Raw genomic sequence first — 14,396 nt, forward strand, 5'->3', positions numbered from 1 at the left:
AGAGACCGCGTGCCGAAACGACAACCCAAAACCCACTTATTTATCATAAAGTGCCAATACGGCAATTTAGAAAAGGTAAAGAGAGGGGCGCAATAGTGCAGGTACCCAAATAATCAGTTTACTGTCAGGTAATGTTCTCACCTTTGCACAACACATATAGTAAGTACGATGGGAGGGCTGCAGATGGCACCGCACCCGCGAAGGATCTTCCAGAAGTTAGGATATTGAAGATGCCGACAATTCCTCACCCCTCCAAATCAGGCAAGGGAATCACCGAGCTCAGAAGGCAATCTAACAGCTCATCACAGAAGACCTGCACAATTCTCCCGTTACACACACGGCCCCTCTACTAAATATACCATATAATACCGTATTTTCTCTTCGCCACGACAGCACCCACTTGAGAGAGGGGATCTGCCCCTGGGAACAGGAAACCCTATGGAGAGATAAAGGGGCCGCCCCCTCGCTCCCACAGTTGGTTTCCTGTCCCTAAGGGAACTCATGGAGAGAAGAGGATGCCTAGCCTGGATGCCGCTTGCGCGGTTACCTTGAGGACGGCAAGGGCTCCAGAGCTGGGAACATTGTCGGGGGTCCTGTCTTCAGCTCCCCCCTCTGCTGGCAGGCGCCATGAGGCCAGGTTCGGGGAGTCGCCTGGCTCACGGAGGAAGAGCGTCTTCTCGTGGCCTGCGGCGGGCGAAAACACGCAGGTAAGCGCGTTGCTATGCCGTGCTCGGCCGGCGCACTTGCGGTCGTGTGGCCCGGTGTGTCTTACACCGGAAGTGATGTGAAAGCTTCCGGGGTGAATGAGGAGGAGAGACGGCGCTTCCGCTGGGGACAGCGACAATGCGCAGGCACATACAACGTGGCCGCGACCCGGAAGTGACAAGTACTTCTGGTGCCACAGGAAGAAGATGGCGGCTTCCATTATAAAAAGACACCGGCGGTGATACTCTGGTGTCCAGCATGTCTTCTCCTAAGGACTCAGCGGTGCCTTCTTTACAAGCAGCAGCGGACGCTCCAGGCAGAGCAGATCCTCCACAAGGAGCGCTAAAGACAAGAGATCCGATCGATCTACCTCTCAGCCTGTGCCTCCGTCTCCTCCTCTTCAGCCGGTACCTTGACCGAAAGCTTCGCTGGGGTGAGTGTGTATTCCACCCTATGAAGCCGATTGTTGTTCCCTCTTTCTTCTATGCACCCTAGGCAAAAAGAACTGAGAAATCTAAGCACAAACAATGTGCTTTATGCTCCCGGATAGTTACAGAGAAAGGATGTGTCACCCATGGAATGAGTCCACCTTACGTGAAGAATCCTCAGTAAGGTCAGAAGGTATTCGACTAATGATCACAGAGGAATTACGAGCCTTAAGGGGTTTGGATAGTATTCCAGAAGTTACAACCAGGAAAAAATATGATTCACCAAAGTCCGACCATTCTACTGATAATGACGATATTTCCCAGGAATACCTTTCCTCAGAAGGTGAACAAGACACATGCTTTCCAACAGAAAGCATTGATAATCTCGTTAAATCTGTCCGAGACACCATGGGTATTAAAGACCCCAAAACGCCACAGGACATCATGTTCGCAGGCTTATCAGAGAAAAAAGACCAACCTTTCCAGTAATAGCAGCAATCAAAAATTTGGTCAAAAGAAATGGGAAAGCCAGGGGCAAAAAGGGTCACCTTCATCATCCAAAAGGCGCTATCCCTTTAATGATGAGGATTTGTCTACATGGCCAAAAGCCCCAAAAGTAGATGCTGCAGTAGCATCCACGTCCAGAAAATCTTTACTACCAGTAGAGGACTCGGGTTCCTTACAGCACCCACTGGATTGTAAAGCTGACTCCCTTCTAAAGAGGTCACGGGAATCATGTACAGGGACATGTAAACCGGCAAGATCCATGTTAGTCTGGTTAAACGATCTAGAGGAAGGTTTAAAAGGCGGTCTCTCCAGAGATAATCTCATCTCTTCCATACCTTTGATTAGAGGCGCTACAGCCTTCCTGGCGGATTCATCTGCTGACTATTCGTTTAGCAGCCATATCAGCAGGCCTGACCAACGCAGCACGCCGAGCACTTTGGCTAAAGGGTTGGAAAGGAGATCCTCAAACGAAATCTAAACTGTGGCCTACCATGCCAGGGTGAGTACCTGTTTGGTACAAAACTAGACGAAATTCTCACCAAAGTGGGCGAGAGGAAAAAGGGATTCCCTAATAATTATTTTCCATCTTATAGGAGAGCATTCCGGAAACCCGTATTTAATAAGAGAAAGGATTTTAGAAACCAGGACCGCTGGGCCAGTAGAGATACCAAACAAGAAGGTGCATTTTTCGGAAAATGTCCATTTAAAATGGATGACTAGCCACATTAGGACAGATTTACCAGTGGGTGGTAGATTGTCTTTTTTTCTCCCAACAATGGGGAATAGTAACATCCAACTCATGGGCAACTAGCCTCGTAACTTCAGGCCTAAAATTAAAATTTGCCCGAGTCCCTCCGGACGCATTCCTGTTGACTTCTCTAAAATCTCAATCTCAACAGGAGTTTTTGGAGCAGGAAATAATAAATCTATCCAAAGGGGTCTTAGTAGAAGTCGCGTTTCACCAGAGGGGAAAGGGATTTTACTCCCCTTTATTTTTGGTTCCAAAGCCAGATGGGTCATATAGAACTCTAATAAATCTTAAGAAATTGAATATCTTCTTAGAAAACCAAACTTCCAAGATGGAGTCTATCCGATCCACTGTAAAACTTCTGTTTGCCAGGTACTTTATGGTGGACCTCGACCTAAAAGATGCGTATTACCATCTACCAATTTATATCGAACATCAGCAGTATCTTCGTGTGGCGGTCATGATGGAAGGACAAGTATGTCATTTCCAATATACAGCAATGCCCTTTGGACTGTCAATAGCTCCCAGGGTCTTCACCAAATTAATGTCAGAAGTGATGTCATGCTTAAGGTTAAAAGATACCCTCATAGTCCCATACGTAGATGACCTTTTAGTGGTGGGAAATTCCCCTTCACAGTGTCAGCAGCGCCTGTTTAATACGATTTCATCCCTGCAGGAATTGGGATGGTTAATTAATTGGGAAAAATCCAGATTGTCTCCAACAACCCGCCAAACATTCCTAGGTCTTCTCTTAGACTCCGTAAGTCAGAGGTGTTTCCTTCCAGAATCCAAACAGTTAACAATAAACAATAAAGTACAATCCGTAATTAATAACCCTGTAATCTCCCTCAGGGAAGGCATGTCCCTTCTTGGTTCCTTCACATCATGCATTCCGGCTGTCCCATGGGCTCAATTCCATACTAGACGGCTGCATTATACCATACTACAGGAAGGAGAGGGACTACAGGGTCATTTAGGAAGTCGTCTATCCCTACCAATAGAAGTAATCGAGTCCCTGACTTGGTGGCTAGACCCAAATCATCTTGTAGGTGGGGTCCCTTGGGTGGTTAAACCCTCAAAAACAATTTTTACTGATGCCAGTCCTAGTGGTTGGGGAGCACATCTAGGTGATCAGATAGTTCAAGGACAATGGTCTATTAGCGAGTCAGAAGATTCATCTAATGAAAGGGAACTAAAAGCCATCTATCACGTCATATGTAAATTCCTTCTGCAGTTACAAGGAACACACACAAGAATACTATCAGACAACATGACATCCGTCGCCTACATCCATCATCAAGGAGGAACGAGATCAGGAGCTCTCATGTCTATAGCAGACAACATCCTATCTATAGCCGAGAAACATCTATCCTTGTCAGCACTGCATGTCAGAGGAGGGGACAATTCAAAAGTAGATTTTCTCAGCCGTCACTCCCTCCACCAAGGAGAGTGGGTACTCAGCCGTCACATCTTCACAATGATAACCGAGAAATGGGACACACCCGAAATAGACCTTTTCGCAACAAGGAGCGTCAGACAAATCAAAAAGTTTGCTTCACTGTTTCTGACCGACAACCCCAATATCCTCGATGCCCTCCAAGTTCCGTGGTCATTCCGGCAAGCATATGCATTTCCTCCATTGATACTCCTTCCAACAGTGATAAGGAAGGACAGAGCAAACGTGATTCTAATAGCACCATTCTGGCCCAAGAGACCATGGTTTTCCTGCCTCAGAGCTATGTCAATCTCTGGTCCATGGATTCTCCCAGAAGTTCAGGATCTTCTCTCCCAGGGCCCCTTCAACCACCCTCATGTGAAGGGCCTACGGCTGACAGCCTGGAATTGGAGAGGCAGCTACTAAAGCTAAGAGGTTTTTCAGATAAACTAATTGATACCCTTCTACTAAGTAGGAAAAGAACTACAACAACTATATATGTAAGGGTATGGAGAAAATTTCTTAGTTTCTACCCAGCAGCTCTGTCAAAAGAAATTCCCATTTCCGCTATCTTAGAGTTTCTCCAAAGAGGGCGTGATTTAGACCTATCAGTTAGTACTTTGAAAGTACGAGTTTCTGCTCTAGGAGCCTTATATAGTCACAATATTGCAGGAGACAGGTGGATAGCCCAATTTATTTCAGCATGCCAAAGGTCAGAACCAGTCCAGATTCCCCACATACCGCCATGGGATCTTAATCTAGTCCTCGAAGCCTTAACGGCACCCATTCGAGCCACTGCACTCAGCCCACATAAAATACGTCTCCCATAAAATATGTCTCCCTTAAGACAGCTCTTCTTGTTGCGCTAGTATCAGCAAGAAGAGTAGGTGACATTCAGGCATTGTCAATAGATCCTTCCTTTCTGTCAATATTCCAGGATAGAATTGTCCTAAAAACAGACCCTTCTTACTTGCCTAAAGTAGGTACCAAATTCCATAGGTCTCAAGAAATCTCCCTTCCTTCTATAGTAACCCCGCAACTCAGGAAGAGGAAAGATACCATACACTAGATGTACGAAGGGCCATAATAGCTTACCTAGACAGAACTAGCCCCTGGACGAAGAGCAGGGCTCTCTTTGTTTCCTTCCAGCGCCATAAGAAAGGATCTGGAGTCACGAAAAGTACGTTATCCCGGTGGATTCGGGACGCAATATGCCTGGCTTATTCGTCAAAAGAGGAGAATCCGCCTGAGATCGTAAGGGCACACTCCACCCGGGAGATAGCATCATCCTGGGCTGAAAGAGCGGAGGTCCCAATAGAACTAATTTGTAAGGCCGCAACTTGGTCTTCTCCTACTACCTTTTATACTCACTATAGATTGGATTTATCTGCCTCATCTGACTTGTCTTTCGGTAGATCAGTTCTTAACACGGTGATCCCCCCCCCCCCCCCCCCCCCAGTGACTATCTCTGAAAGTCTCTCAAGTGGGTGATGTCGTGGCGAAGAGAAAAAAACAGATTACTTACCGGTAATGCTCTTTTATAGAGCCACGACAGCACCCACTCACTTCCCTCCCTAATAAGTTATTTTGCATAAGAGCACTGATTAGGGTGAATGGTTCTTGTAGTTAGTCATACTTAAGTTAATTAAATATGAATAACAATACTGGATTGCCTAATAAAACTATTGGGTGGTTCCTCTCGTTCTCTGTAACCCAACTGTGGGAGCGAGGGGGACCGCCCCTTTTATCTCTCCATAGGGTTTCCTGTTCCTAGGGTGGATCTCCTCTCTCAAGTGGGTGCTGTTGTGGCTCTGTAACAGAGTATTACCGGTAAGTAATCCGTTTTTTTGGACTATGACGCACTTTTTCCCAAAAAATTTGGGAGGAAAATGGAGGGTGCATCTTATAGTCAAACGCAGGCTTACCGGGGGGTTGCGGCAGAGGTGTGGAGATGCTGCGGCGGTGGGTGGTGCAGAGTGCACCTGAGCAGCGTCCCTTCTTCAGGATGCCGGTGGCAGAAATGTGGTGGCGCCACAGCCCGGTGTCCACAGTGAGCAGAGTGCATCACCGGTTTCCCTGCGGCCATTTTCCTGAAGCCGTGGGTCGCCGGAGGCTTCAGGAAAATGGCCACCAGAGGTGCTGCGTGTGCGCAGATTGAAATTTCGGCAGCACTCAGCTTCAGGAAAATGGCCACCGAGATCTCAATCTGCTCACGTGTGGACTCCGTTGGCCATTTTCATGAAGCCTTCGGCGGCCCACGGCTTCAGAAAGATGGCCGCAGGGAAACTTGTGATGCACTCGGCTCTGCTCCCCGTGGACACCGAGCCACGGCGTCGCCAAATTTCTGCCGCCAGCATCGTGAAGAAGGGACCGTGCTCCATGATCCGCAGCATCGTACCCCGGGACTGCAGCATTGCCCCCACTTCTGCCGCCGCCGGCATCCTGAGGATGGGACCCTTCTCCAGCTCTGCCTTACCGCTGACACCGGACCCGCAGCATCACACCCCGGGACTGCAGCATTGCCCCACTTCTGCCGCCGCCGGCTTCCTGAGGAACGGACCCTGCCTTCTGTGACCCCGCCAGCTCTCATGTAAGATACCTTTAAATTTGGACAATAAGATGGACTCCTGTGAGAACGCTAGAGGAACTCCAAAAGGTGGACCCGCTAGACGGCAACAGTGAACCTTCCTAGGGCGAGTGGACCAACCCCTATACAGGGAGCGTTAGGGGCAGGCCCAAGGGAGACTACTGCCGCGGCAGCTAGTACCAAGCGGAGAGGTACAGGAGAGAGCGTTACACGGCTGGAGCGCAGGAATAAGGACAGCACGGAGATGCAGGTAGCCACGGAGAGAGCACAGGGAGGACTGAGAGGACGGTATCAATGCTGAGGACGGCAGGGGTAAAGGAGACTAGGACTGAATGGAGGCAAGGACAAACTGGTATGGAGAAGACACGGCAGCAAGGACAATCAGGAGACACTGAAAGCCAGGCACTATAAATAAACGAAAGAGAGAGAGCAGGTGAGGAAGAAGGCTAGAGAAGCACACAACAGACTAAAGGCAAATAAGGCTGCTCTAATGGCAGACAGGAGGACGGAATCAAATGTGAACACACATGACAATCAGGCTCCGCCAAAAGGAAGAGGCGAGGCGGCCTGATAAGGAAAACGGCGGAATACCTTCTGGGTGAGAGTCCTCCAGGGCACAGAGTGTAACAGGCAGAGCGGCCAGAATCGGCGCGATAAGTGTGCGCGTGTGCCGGAGAACCTAGTGTGCGCGTGTGCCGGAGAACCTAGTGTGCGCGCGCCCGGCTCCTGGTCATTCTCGGGTGCACGCGCACACTAGGTTCCCCTAGGAGCAGAAGCCCGGGGACGTGCCGGGACGCCGCAGAGTGGTAAGTATGGCGGGATACAAGCGGCGAGGCAAGCGGGAGCGTAACAACCCCTATCTTATAAAAATCTGTGTTCTGCCATTTTCCACCCCACAATTTGGGTTGCGTCTTCTGGTCCGAAAAATATGGTGTGTGTGTATGTATACTGTGTATACCCGAGTATAAGCCGAGGCCCCTAATTTTGCCACAAAAAACTGTGAAAACTTAATGACTCCAGTATAAGCCTAGGGTGAAAAATGCAGAAGCTACTGGTAAATTTAAAAAATAAAAATAGATACCAATAAAAGTAAAATTAATTGAGACATCAGTAGGTTAAGTGTTTTTGAATATCCATATTGAATCATCCATAGGATGCTCCATACAAAATACACCCCATATAATGCTGCACAAATGTTATTAATGGCCCCATAAGATGCTCCATAATAATATGCCCCAGATGCTGCAGCGATTAAAAAAAAATAAAAATGACATACTCTCCTCTCGTCACTGGGGGCCAGGTGAGGGAGTCGCCCCTGGCTCAGGTCCCCGACACTTGTGATATTCACCTGTCCCCATTCCACCGCCGCCACCGCTGTGTCTTATGTCTCTCTGCAGTGACTGTTCAGGCAGAGGGCGCGCACTAAACACGTCATCGCACCCTCTGACCTGAATGTCACAGCCAGAGGATGCGGAAGACACAGCGTGGCGGTGGAAAGGGGACAGGTGAATATGGCATGGCTCACCCTCCCCCATCATACTCACCCCCTCCTGGCACGGTCTCTGCTTCTCCGTTGTCCCGGGGCAGCAGCTCCTTCCAGTGCTGAATGGTCACATGGTACCGCTCATTAAAGTAATGAATATGCGCTCTACCCTATGGGAGTGGAGTCGCGTGCGTATTCATTACTTTAATGAGCGGTACAATGTGACCGCTGAACACAGAAAGAGCTGCCGGAGACCATCGGAGAAGCAGAGACCGCGCCAGCAGCAGGTGAGTATGATGTGACAGCCGCCGCTCCTCCTCCCCCGCCGACCCCCTGGGACAATGACTCGAGTATAAGCCGAGAGCGGCACTTTCAGCCTAAAAAAATGGGCTGAAAATTTCAGCTTATACTCTTGTGTGTGTGTATGTGTATGTGTGTGTGTGCGTGTGTGTGTGTGTGTGTGCGTGTGTGTGTGTGTGTGTGTGTGTATGTGTGTGTATGTATGTATATGTGTATGTATATATATATATATATATATATATATATATATATATATATATATATATTATACACACACTGTTCCTCTGTAAAATATATATACACACACACACACACACAGCCCCTCTGCAAAATGTGTATACGTACACACACACTATCTCTCTTCAAAGTGTATACTCATACACACTGCCCCTCTGCAAAATATGTATACATATGTACATACACACACTACCTGATTAAAGCAGCCCCCCAACCCCTCTGAAGACTAAACGTGTGTGCCCCCATCTCTATATAGGTCGCCCCGTGTGTGTCCCCCCATCTCTATATAGGTCGCCCCGTGTGTGTCCCCCCATCTCTATATAGGTCGCCCCATGTGTGTCCCCCCCATCTCTATATAGGACTTCCTGTGTGTTCCCCATCTCTATATAGGTCGCCCCGTGTGTGTCCCCCCCATCTCTATATAGGACTTCCTGTGTGTTCCCCATCTCTATATAGGACTTCCTGTGTGTGTCCCCCATCTCTATATAGGTCGCCCCGTGTGTGTCCCCCCATCTCTATATAGGTCGCCCCGTGTGTGTCCCCCCATCTCTATATAGGTCGCCCCATGTGTGTCCCCCCCATCTCTATATAGGACTTCCTGTGTGTTCCCCATCTCTATATAGGTCGCCCCGTGTGTGTCCCCCCCATCTCTATATAGGACTTCCTGTGTGTTCCCCATCTCTATATAGGACTTCCTGTGTGTGTCCCCCATCTCTATATAGGTCGCCCCGTGTGTGTCCCCCCATCTCTATATAGGTCGCCCCGTGTGTGTCCCCCCATCTCTATATAGGTCGCCCCGTGTGTGTCCCCCCATCTCTATATAGGTCGCCCCGTGTGTGTCCCCCCATCTCTATATAGGTCGCCCCGTGTGTGTCCCCCCATCTCTATATAGGTCGCCCCGTGTGTGTCCCCCCATCTCTATATAGGTCGCCCCGTGTGTGTGTCCCCATCTCTATATAGGTCGCCCCGTGTGTGTCCCCCCATCTCTATATAGGTCGCCCCGTGTGTGTCCCCCCCATCTCTATATAGGACTTCCTGTGTGTTCCCCATCTCTATATAGGTCGCCCCGTGTGTGTCCCCCCCATCTCTATATAGGACTTCCTGTGTGTTCCCCATCTCTATATAGGACTTCCTGTGTGTGTCCCCCATCTCTATATAGGTGACCCTCACCTTCTGCCGCCCCCTTTTCCCCCTCAGGATAACTCGCTCTTGCTCGGTGGAGGCAGTTGTAACATTCACACCATGGACCTGGAATCGGGGACTTTTACGGTTAGTGATTTTTGCCTCTCCTGCAATCTACCGCCCCCAGATCTGGTGTGGACCCCTCTCCTCTGTGATGGCCCCATATAGCCCAGCTTCAGGAATGTGGGGGCTGTCTGCTGACCTGTGACCCTGGGGTAAGCTGATTACGGAGTGTCAGTCCGTGCAGAGGAGGAGCATCGGGGTTTCACCAGCTGGGATCAGCTCAGCAGGTGGCGGGCTGGGTGATGGTGGCGGGTTGTGTGGTGGTGGTGTGTTGTGTGATGGCGGCGGGTGATGGTGGAGAGTGGTTTGGTGGTGGCGTGTTGGGTGATGGTGGCGGGTGGTGTGGTGGTGGCGGGCTGGGTGATGGTGGCGGGTGGTGTGTTGTGTGATGGCGGGTGATGGTGGTGGCAGGCTGGGTGATGGTGGCGGCGGGCTGGGTGATGGTGGCGGGTGGTGTGATGGTGGAGAGTGGTGTGGTGGTGGCGTGTTGGGTGATGGTGGGGTGGTGGTGGCGGAGTGTTGGGTGATGATGGCAGGTTGTGTGGTGGCGGCGGGTGATGGAGGCTTGTGGTTTGGTGGTGGCGGGCTGGGTGATGGTGGCGGGCTGGGTGATGATGGCGGGCTGGGTGATGATGGCAGGTTGTGTGGTGGCGGCGGGTGATGGAGGCTTGTGGTTTGGTGGTGGCGTGTTGGGTGATGGTGGCGGATTGGGTGATGATGGCAGGTTGTGTGGTGGCGGCAGGTGGGTGGTGGTGGCCGGTGCTGCCCGCAGTGTAACTTCTGTGTCTTCTACAGATGACCCTCCAGGGCCATGAAGATTACATCCACTGCCTGTCTCTACGGGAGCAGCAGCGAGAGTGCGTGTCTGGCAGTGAGGACGGCTCGGTCAGGCTGTGGGGTGAGTATGGCGGTCCTGAGTGGCCCGGACCCTCACTTACTTTGTTCTTATGCGGTCATTTCTTCTTCCTCAGATCTGAGGACGGGGTCACAGACACACAAGATTGAGATGTACAAATACGAGGTAGGCTCCGCTCCTGCCCTCGTGACTCCACCCCGCCATTGTCTCTGCCTGATCCATCTTGTGCTGGCCAATATGTTTCATGTTTTTGTGTTTCATTTAGGAGTGTGCGCGGCCGCAGTACGGCAAGTGGATCAGCTGCGTGGCTACTGACTCTGACTGGATGGTGAGGGCAGATTGGTGGAGTTGGGGCTGCTGTGTCTCAGGGGCGCGGCTGTAAGCCTGATGTTAGGCTGTGCTGTATGGTGTCTTTTAGGTTTGTGGTGGGGGCCCCATGTTATCACTATGGCACCTCCGCTCAGTCACCCCGACCACCATCTTCCCAATCATGGAGAGCCAGCAGCAGGTGATGTTCTATCAGGACATGGTAAGTAAGAGCGCACTGCACTCCGGATGTTCTGCCTGATCCCTGTCCCGGCAGGTAATTGGCTATCCAGCTCTGCCAGTTCCTCGGCCAGGTGGCTTTCTCTGCCCCATGTCTCTGCTGGCTATCCGGCCCCAACGGTTCTCCCCGTCCCGGCGTCTCTGCTGGCTATCTGGCTCCTCCAGCTCCTCGCCCAGGCATCTCTCCTCATTCTACTGGCTCTCCCTGCCCTGGCGTCTCTGCTGGCTATCTAGTCCCTGCAGTTCTCCCCATCCAGGCGTCTCTGCCAGCTATCTTGCCCTGGTGTCACTGATGGCTTTCTGGCCCTGACGGTTCTTCCCGTCCCGGCGTCTCTGCTGGCGATCTGACACTGTCAGCTCCTCGCCCAGGCAGCTCACCTCATCCCGCTATCTGTTACCGGCGGCTCTCCATCCCGGCTACTCTGCCAGCTCCTCACCCAGGCTTCTCTCCCTGGTCTTCGCCCCGGGGGCTCTCAATGGCTCTTCCGGCTGTCTAGCCCCAGTGGTTTTCCCCTCCTGCCTCGATGTCTTACTTGCTTCAGTTTACAGTTGCCCCCCACTGTCCTGCCCTCGCCTCTGTTTTGCCGCACCTCTTGGCTTTCTCATGTCACTATCTCTCCCTTGCAGATCCTGTCTGCGGGGCAGGCACCACATATCAACCACTGCCAGATAACCGGAGACATCCGCGCTCATATCCCGAGCTCTCCATGCTCCATCTACTCACTAAGCATCAATGAGATCTCACAGGAAAACAAGGTACAAGTAATGAGAGGGTGACGGGGGCAATGGAGAGGGACAGACAGAGGGTCACAAGAAGCGGAGCAATAGAGAGACGGGAGCTGCGGTGAATGAGGCAGGGCGAGGGAGATGGCTCTTGTTCAGTACTGGACCCTGGAGCGTGAGAGACCACTCATCATGTGTTTCTTTCCCAGGTCCTTACAGCCGCCGGGAGCAGCTCCAAAATTGATGTTTTCACCAATTTCAGATACCGTGCGTTCTCCCTCAGCTTCACCTAAGTGGCATCTCACTGATTTTTTTTTTTTTACATTTTGTTACTTTTTATAATAAATTTAGTGTTTTGGTGTTTTTCCTCCTGTTTGAAGTTGAGAGCAGCGCCCCAAGTGTCTCTTGTGGGGTGCTGTCCGCATAGGGAGCCCTCTGGTGAAGCCCCAGTAACAAAATGTTTGAGAAACCAAACTCTGGGGCATGGATCAGACTATGCACCTGCAGCTATTGTAGCGCACATACAGTGCTCAGCGTGAGAAGTCAGCAGGTGCCGCTTATCACTAAATTCTAGTTCTTACATCCTTGTGTCCACTGACCTCTTCAATCAAAACCTGACTGACACTAGGAAGGGTTTATGAAATTATCTGATGATGTTCACTACCATCCTTGTGTCCTCTGAGTACTGATTACACCAGCTGTTACCTAGGGAGGATTCAGGGCAGAAAAGCGTCCGATACTGATGGCCTCCATCCTTGTGTCCTCCTGAGTACTGATTACATCAGCCGTTACCTACAAAGGATTCAAGGCAGTAAAGTGCCTGATACTGATGACCTCCATCCTTGTGTCCTCTGAGTACTGATTACATCAGCCGTTACCTAGGGAGGATTCAGGTCTATAAAGTACCTGATACTGATGACCTCCATCATGGTCTGATGGCCTTCAGACTTGTGTCCTCCTGAGTACTTATTACACCATCCGTTACCTAGGGAGGACTCAGGGCAGTAAAGTGCCTGATACTGATGGCCTCCATCCTTGTGTCCTCCTGAGTACTGATTACACCAGCCCTTACCTACGGAGGATTCAGGGCAGTAAAGCATCTGATACTGATGGCCTCCATCCTTGTGTCCTCTGAGTACTGATTACATCAGCCGTTACCTACGGAGGATTCAGGGCAGTAAAGCATCTGATACTGATGACCTCCATCCTTGTGTCCTCCGAGTACTGATGACAGCAGCCGTTACCTATGGAGGATTCAGGTCTATAAAGTGCCTGATACTGATGGCCTCCATCCTTGTGTCCTCTGAGTACTGATTACACCAGCCCTTACCTACGGAGGATTCAGGGCAGTAAAGCGCCTGATACTGATGGCCTCCATCCTTGTGTCCTCTGAGTACTGATTACACCAGCCATTACCTACGGAGGATTCAGGGCAGTAAAGCATCTGATACTGATGGCCTCCATCCTTGTGTCCTCCTGAGTACTGATTACACCAGCCGTTACCTAGGGAAGATTCAGGTATATAAAGTGCCTGATACTGATGACCTCCATCCTTGTGTCCTCCGAGTACTGATTACACCAGTTGTTACCTACAGAGGATTCAGGTCTATAAAGCGCCTGATAATGATGGCCTCCATCCTTGTGTCCTCCTGAGTACTGATTACATCAGCCGTTACCTACGGAGGATTCAGGGCAGTAAAGCATCTGATACTGATGGCCTCCATCCTTGTGTCCTCCGAGTACTGATTACACCAGCCGTTACCTATGGAGGACTCAGGGCAGTAAAGTGCCTGATACTGATGACCTCCATCCTTGTGTCCTCCTGAGTACTGATTACACCAGCCGTTACCTAGGGAGGACTCGGGGCAGTAAAGCGCCTGATACTGATGACCTCCATCCTTGTGTCCTCCGAGTACTGATTACACCAGCCTTTACGTACGGAGGATTCAGGTTTATAAAGTGCCTGATACTGATGACCTCCATCCTTGTGTCCTCCTGAGTACTGATTACACCAGCCGTTACCTAGGGAGGACTCGGGGCAGTAAAGCGCCTGATACTGATGACCTCCATCCTTGTGTCCTCCGAGTACTGATTACACCAGTTGTTACCTACAGAGGATTCAGGTCTATAAAGTGCCTGATACTGATGTCCTCCATCCTTGTGTCCTCCGAGTACTGATTACACCAGTTGTTACCTACAGAGGATTCAGGTCTATAAAGCGCCTGATAATGATGGCCTCCATCATTGTGTCCTCCTGAGTACTGATTACACCAGCCGTTACCTAGGGAGGACTCGGGGCAGTAAAGCGCCTGATACTGATGACCTCCATCCTTGTGTCCTCCGAGTACTGATTACACCAGTTGTTACCTACAGAGGATTCAGGTCTATAAAGTGCCTGATACTGATGTCCTCCATCCTTGTGTCCTCCGAGTACTGATTACACCAGTTGTTACCTACAGAGGATTCAGGTCTATAAAGCGCCTGATAATGATGGCCTCCATCATTGTGTCCTCCTGAGTACTGATTACACCAGCCGTTACCTAGGGAGGACTCGGGGCAGTAAAGCGCCTGATACTGATGGCCTCCATCCTTGTGT

General features: G+C 50.5%; 1 protein-coding gene across 1 annotated transcript in view; it reads left to right on the forward strand.

Moving 5' to 3' along the window:
• Window positions 1-12,163, forward strand: part of THOC6 (THO complex subunit 6) — a 38,325-nt gene extending 26,162 nt beyond the window's left edge. The window contains exons 7-13 of the mRNA XM_077273659.1: window positions 9,628-9,699; window positions 10,471-10,573; window positions 10,647-10,696; window positions 10,797-10,859; window positions 10,950-11,060; window positions 11,705-11,833; window positions 12,010-12,163. Of these exons, the coding sequence (XP_077129774.1) occupies window positions 9,628-9,699; window positions 10,471-10,573; window positions 10,647-10,696; window positions 10,797-10,859; window positions 10,950-11,060; window positions 11,705-11,833; window positions 12,010-12,093 (612 nt within the window). The 3' untranslated portion in view covers window positions 12,094-12,163. The remainder of the gene's footprint in view (window positions 1-9,627; window positions 9,700-10,470; window positions 10,574-10,646; window positions 10,697-10,796; window positions 10,860-10,949; window positions 11,061-11,704; window positions 11,834-12,009) is intronic.
• The last annotated feature ends 2,233 nt before the right edge of the window (window positions 12,164-14,396 follow it).

The sequence above is a fragment of the Ranitomeya variabilis genome, chromosome 7 (assembly GCF_051348905.1).
Source record: "Ranitomeya variabilis isolate aRanVar5 chromosome 7, aRanVar5.hap1, whole genome shotgun sequence".
Classification (NCBI taxonomy): Eukaryota; Metazoa; Chordata; class Amphibia; order Anura; family Dendrobatidae; genus Ranitomeya; species Ranitomeya variabilis.